Source organism: Solanum pennellii, chromosome 9 (assembly GCF_001406875.1).
Source record: "Solanum pennellii chromosome 9, SPENNV200".
Classification (NCBI taxonomy): Eukaryota; Viridiplantae; Streptophyta; class Magnoliopsida; order Solanales; family Solanaceae; genus Solanum; species Solanum pennellii.
Window position 1 is genome coordinate 68365245 of NC_028645.1, and position 6355 is coordinate 68371599.

At 32.7% G+C, this 6355-nt stretch overlaps 1 protein-coding gene across 1 annotated transcript; it reads left to right on the top strand.

Annotated features, from left to right (window-relative positions):
- The first annotated feature begins 1864 nt into the window (after window positions 1-1864).
- On the top strand, window positions 1865-4963 carry LOC107029683 (cytochrome b5). Its single transcript, XM_015231123.2, has 3 exons — window positions 1865-2085; window positions 4051-4117; window positions 4445-4963. Exons 1-3 carry the CDS (start codon window positions 2008-2010, stop codon window positions 4699-4701), a joined length of 402 nt encoding a protein of 133 aa, XP_015086609.1. The 5' UTR covers window positions 1865-2007; the 3' UTR covers window positions 4702-4963.
- The last annotated feature ends 1392 nt before the right edge of the window (window positions 4964-6355 follow it).

The window sequence follows — 6355 nt, forward strand, 5'->3', positions numbered from 1 at the left end:
ATATATATATATATGTGTGTGTGTGTGTGTGTGTTCAAATATGATGTCATTGCTAAGCATAATGTTCCGTATGATAACATGCCATTAAATATAATGGCTTTTCAAATTTTTTCATTTATTAATTTACAAAAAAACTTCCTTTTAAATTTCATAACTACTACATTAATTCCTATATTTCTTATAAAAATATTGTACAAGGAAAGTGAAATAATTTCAGGAGAAGAGGTAATTAGTTTTGGTAAAGAATATCCTAATTTCTATATATGGGTATGTATAGTCTGTTTATACATGTTTAAAAAGGTGAAAAAGTTGAAAAATAAAACTGATTAATAATTAATTTAATAATGATCACAAAATTAGTCTACTTAAAGAAAGAAAATAACGCTTACGTTTCAATTAAGAAGAAGCCAATAATTATCTATAATTATTACCTTGATTGATACATTTATATCAGTAGTCATAATAAGAAATAATTAGTGTAATAGTTTTAATCATTTATGTAGTTTTTTTAAGGAAAAATTAGAAATAAATTTAAAAAGAAGAGAAATAGAAAATTGGAAATGCTGGCCATTGGAGGGTGCCACATCAGCGGATCAAGATTCAGCTTTATTTATGCATATATATATATAGAGAGAGAGAGAGGGAGATATGTATTATCAACTCGAAATCACCTCTAAACATTTCGAAATTTCTACTTTTTGATATTTCAAATTTTCTAATATATTATTCACTCTAACCAATTTACATTTACGGTAACTCAAATATTTTCCTAAAAAAACGGATGTAGCTGCAAGAAACAAACAACACCAGTGTGAAGAAGAAGTAGTAGGACCAAAAAGCAGGCCATATTTTGTAAGGCAAAGAAGAAGCAAGAAGATATTTTTTTGGACACTTGTCCATTGTTTTAACTTTAAAGAAAAGAATAATGAGTAAACTGGACATATTATTGGTAGATGAGCCAAAATTGGTGGTATTTTGAATACGAGTAGGACACTGAAATTCAAAGTCGTTTTGCATGTGGGTTTTTTGATTTGGACACCTTACACACCCCTCTCATATTTACTTGGTTTGGCATTTGATGGCATTGTGGTAGTCTTTCTTCGAACCCCGTGCATAGCAAGAATTTTAATAGATTCGGTTATTTTTTTTAATTTTCACATATATCAAATATAAAAATTATATTCGTGTGTTATAGTTATAGTTTGCATAATTGCGCTTAACAACAAATTTTATGTTTGCTATAGATCTTTTGATTTATATTATTCGCTATAAATATCCAATTTATAGAAATTGTTCAGTTTATAAGACGAAAATATATCTATTTGTATTTATATATAAATCTGTATTTGTATAATTTATAGGACGAAAATATATATATTTGTATTTGTATATACATTTTTTCTCGCTTTATACAAACACAAACACAAACAAATTTTATATATTTTATATCAAAATATATAAAATGTCTAATTGTATATCAAATCAGATGACAAAAAAAGGAAATGTTTGCTGCGAATTACAATTCAAATAAATTATGACTATGATATTTAATTTGAATTAATAATTTGCTATTTTATACAATTTTATACTCCTCCGTTTAAAAAAGAATGATCTTATTTTCTTTTTAGTTTGTTTAAAAAAATGACCTTTTTTTTAAATAACTTTTCACATGGCATGTTTAAGGCTACAATATCAAATGAAAATTTTGTATATTTGACATAATTTTAATTTAGAACCCTATGATTAAAAATCTTATTTATTTCCATAAATTTTATGTGAAATTAAACTAGATCATTATTTATGAAACGGAAGATTTATTTTTTAATTGGATGGGCCTATCTTTCTTCCTCACATCCCTTAAATTTTAACCTCAGTTTTAATTATATCTCACAACAACTCTCCAGACTCCTCGTTTCCTCCGAACAAGCCGTTTTCTCTCTTCAAGCCTTCTTCACAAGTCTTGAAGAGCCTACATTTTGATCTTTTTTGGTTCTTGTTTGTTCATAAATGGCTAAGGTCTACACTTTGGCTGAGGTCTCCCAGCACAACAGCGCTAAGGATTGTTGGTTGGTTATTAATGGCAAGGTATAATTTCTTGATCTCTCCTATTTCATTATGTTTTCATTGACTAGATCTTACTCTTTTGATCAAATAATCAAACAATAAAAGGAAAAGATTCAATCTTGATTAGTTGTATGTGTTAAAAGATTGATTTTTTAATCAGAATTCTGTTGGTTTTTTCTAGAGCACCATCTTTTATTTCTTGTTTTATGTGGAGGAAATGGAGTTTTGAAGTGGGATGGGTATGATCTCATCCTGTTGTCGGATTGTTTTTGTGGGTTGAGGGCTTGCATTGTTTGATTTCATGAATTAATGAATAGTTCTCTTGATTCCCTCAATGTGAAATGCAACGTATCTATGTCTTTCTATTAGGAATTGCAGGGAGATAATCTAGTAACTTGTAGAATGTGAGATTCTTCTCCTCCATTTTATTGAATTGAGGGGCATGCTGGGGAGTCATTGTCTATTGTTTGAATTATTTGTTGAATATTTGATGGACACAATTGGTTGCTAATAACTTGAATTTTATTATTGCAAAGAAAAGACCCGCTTCGATCTTACAATTCTTGCACTTAATATTTCTTGTGCTCACAATGTAGCAACTCTGTTCCTCTCTCTTATTTCTTGCTCTCACAATGTAGCAACGCTGCATTTATATATTTGTTGTTTGGGCGTTTCAGTCGTGTCTAACTTCTTAGTTGAGGCTGCAGAATTTCTTGGGCAACTCTTCTGGGGTTTCATGTACTCTAGTTTGTCATGGGCTCTTATTATCTTCTTTTGAAGTTATCTCCTTTGTATGTGATTTTGTGTTTTTCACATGTCTTTTATTCTGATTCGGCCTTGCTTCCTTGTCCTTCTCCTTCAAGTTTATGTCGTATCTCTTGCTCCAATTCTTTTGAATCTGGTAGGAGACTTCTTTGTACCACCATGTTGGTACTTCATCAAATACCACATAAGTTGTTTCGGCTGGCATGACATACATAGATTGCCTCTAAGCTTTTTCAACTCAATGATTGGTGTGCTTGTAACCTTCATCTTTCAATAAAACTTCATTTGGCCCATGGAAGACATAGTTTCCTAAATTTATTAGTTGCAACACAAATAATAAATTCTTGTTCATATCTGAGACATGGTAGACATTTTGAAGTTCCACTTATGTCGAGTTGTGATGAGGCACAACTACTGTCTTGCCAACTGGAGCTATTTGCATTTTTGAATGATTTGTGGTCACCTTCAATCGGCTTTATATTCACTCACTCATGCTGGTAATCTTTTCTCATCATCGGTCCAGTGATTGGATCCATCCCGAGTCAACGATCCGATCATGTTCATAATCGACTAGTTTCTCACTTAGAGTTATAAGTGTGAGCTCATCTTCTTCGTTAGAGTGAGAGTGACAAGTTCTTCCTATTGATTGCTTTTTTCAACTACATAAGAGGTTTCGAAATCGAAGTTTCTTCCTTATCTTGTTTGTTTTGAAATGAAGTTGCTATGTTACGTTCAACTTCCTTGTACCAAAAGTCTCTCTATCGTAGTATCCTTTCTTTCCACAATTATTGCACTTCTCCATTTTCCGTTAGTGAAACCTTGGTTCCTCTGCTTGTTATGACGTGACTTTGATATTGATTCTTATTGTCTTCCCTTGGGGTGAACTTCTCTCATTTGTTGAAGAGCACCTTATTTTCATCTTTTATAGAGAGACGTGATTGTGACTTTTCCTAATTTTCTTCATCTGCCAACAAATTTATTAACTTAGATAAAGTTGGTTCTTTGGACCTCCCTCGTATGGCTATAATTATTCTTTTATACGCTGGTCTTAAACTATACTTTGCTGTTGATAACTAGTTTTTCGTGGAGCAACAAAAGGCTGCATTACTTTGAGTGGTTGGCATCAATTGCACCTTGTATTCCGTGTTACCTCACTTTTAATATTTTCTTTTTTCCCATGCTTCTTCTATTTCTCAAAAAATTCTGTTTACTGTTTTACAGGTATATGATGTGACAAAATTCTTGGATGATCACCCTGGAGGTGATGAGGTTCTCATATCTTCAACTGGTAATATATTTTGACATATTCTTTCCTGCAACTAGAATTTTAGTCGTAATTGACTTCATTTTCCTTTATTTTACTGTATTATTTTTTTCAAAAAGTACATTCTTTTGGAGCTTTCGTGGCATCCAACTGAAGCTCTACCGATTTGATGTTGGAATAATTTCTCAAATCTTAGATGTTCTTATCTGTAATGTAATAAAATCAGAGTTGTAACGACAAACATCAATCACTTCTATATTTTGCCATTACCGAATTATTAGATAAACTTGAAATAAAGAACTATAGTCCTTTAGAAGACAGTGGTGACCGAGTTCCTGATTCTTTGTGCAGGAAAGGATGCGACTGATGATTTTGAGGATGTAGGCCACAGCAGCAGTGCTCGAGCAATGTTGGATGAGTACTATGTAGGTGATATTGATTCAGCAACCATTCCGACCAAAACCAAGTATACTCCTCCCAAGCAGCCTCAGTACAACCAGGACAAAACATCAGAGTTTGTCGTCAAGCTCCTCCAGTTCTTAGTTCCCCTGATTATTTTGGGTGTGGCTTTTGGCATCCGCTTCTATACCAAACAGTCAGCAGCTTGAAGATGGAGTTCATGGGGAATACATAGTTAAGTGTCGAAGAGAGAGCCCAAAAATAGTTTGGGGGTGGGTGAGGCTCTTTGTCATCTGAGCAAGTCTTGGTTAAATTATAGGGATAGTAAGAAACTGTCTTTTGTAGTGATATGGTCTTTTTTTTTAATGGTACTCTTAAGATTTTTTTTTGTTTCTGCAGTTGATAGTCTCTGCAAATTGAATTCCCTGTTTGGGTATTATTGATTTATTAAGATATTTCCATTTTCTTTGACATGCCTACCTTTTGAAACGTGCAAAAAGCATGGTTGATCTGTTAAATTTTCACAAGATCCTCTAGAATGCATGTTAACATTACTACAATAACATATCCAGTGTAATCACACAGACTGGGGTCTGGGGAGAATAGTGTATACAAACATTACCTCTACCTCAAAGGTGAGGTGCGTAGAGGTAGTTTTTGATAGACATATGTCAACATTCTTTTTGGGTTTTGATCCACAGTTCAGTACCCACATTGAAGCCTGACCTTTTGTACTTGTGTTGCATAGGGCTCCCGACCGAAGTATGGGAGGACTAGCCCCATTCGCTGTACCACATCCATGTTAACATTATCCCAAAAAAGGACAGGAAAGCAAAGAAGGCATGGTCTGTGATCTCTCTTCAAACTGAGGAGTGATTCATGGTCTCAAGTAGTACTAATGTTTTCAAAGAGATGACCAAAACAAGAAACATAAAAAATAAAAACAACAAACCCAAAAAAGACACAATAAGAGTGTAACGACCCGCTAGGTCGTTTTGAGAATTAGGACTATTTTGATTCTTTCTAAAAAAATTAAAGGGGGGTATTTTAACTATTGATAACCACAAGTACCTAGTTGATGAAACTTTTATTAAATAAGTAATATAGATAATAGATTAGTTGGGTTTCACGGTTAACATACTCTTGTTCAGAAAATAAAAGGGATGGAGGCAGAAACTTACCATAAGCGACGAACGGGAGGAAAAACAATAAGAATGGCTCAGGTAAACGCAAGCAATTTTCATTCTTTCTCAATTCTGCATATTAAAATAGGTTGTCAGAGGGCATTAGATTGTTGTTATTATTTTATTCTTATGTTGTTATTTAAGGGTGTTTTTTTTTGTTTTCATGGGTAAGATGTATTGTATAGTGAGTTGACAATTTATTTATTATCACGGATTGGGATTCCTAGGGACGTTAGTGTGGTTATTAGGTGATAGTCTAATAAAATCCTAATCGCTAGACGTATTGTGAAAATCTGGGAATTTGATCTGCAAATTTCCCTCCCGTATAATTTATTTTTGCATAAGAATGATGGGGGAAAATGTTGAGCCAATCATTGGGCAATGATTGCCAATGATTGGCATGTGACAAACAATTTGGCCAAATTGTCACCTGTACAGAATGACAAATTGGAGGAAAACGTTGCAGGCTTGCGACGTTGTGCATCGTTAATGGGTGAAATTATTCTTATTTTATTCATTTACAAAATTAATTTACTAGTTTGATATATTGAGATAGGTAATTAATTATTGGATATATATTATATGATCTAAAATTGAATTTTAGTGTATTTAAGAAATTAAGGTTAAATTCTTGGCTTGAAATTTAACAAATTGGCATATAAATTATATCAAGATTTGA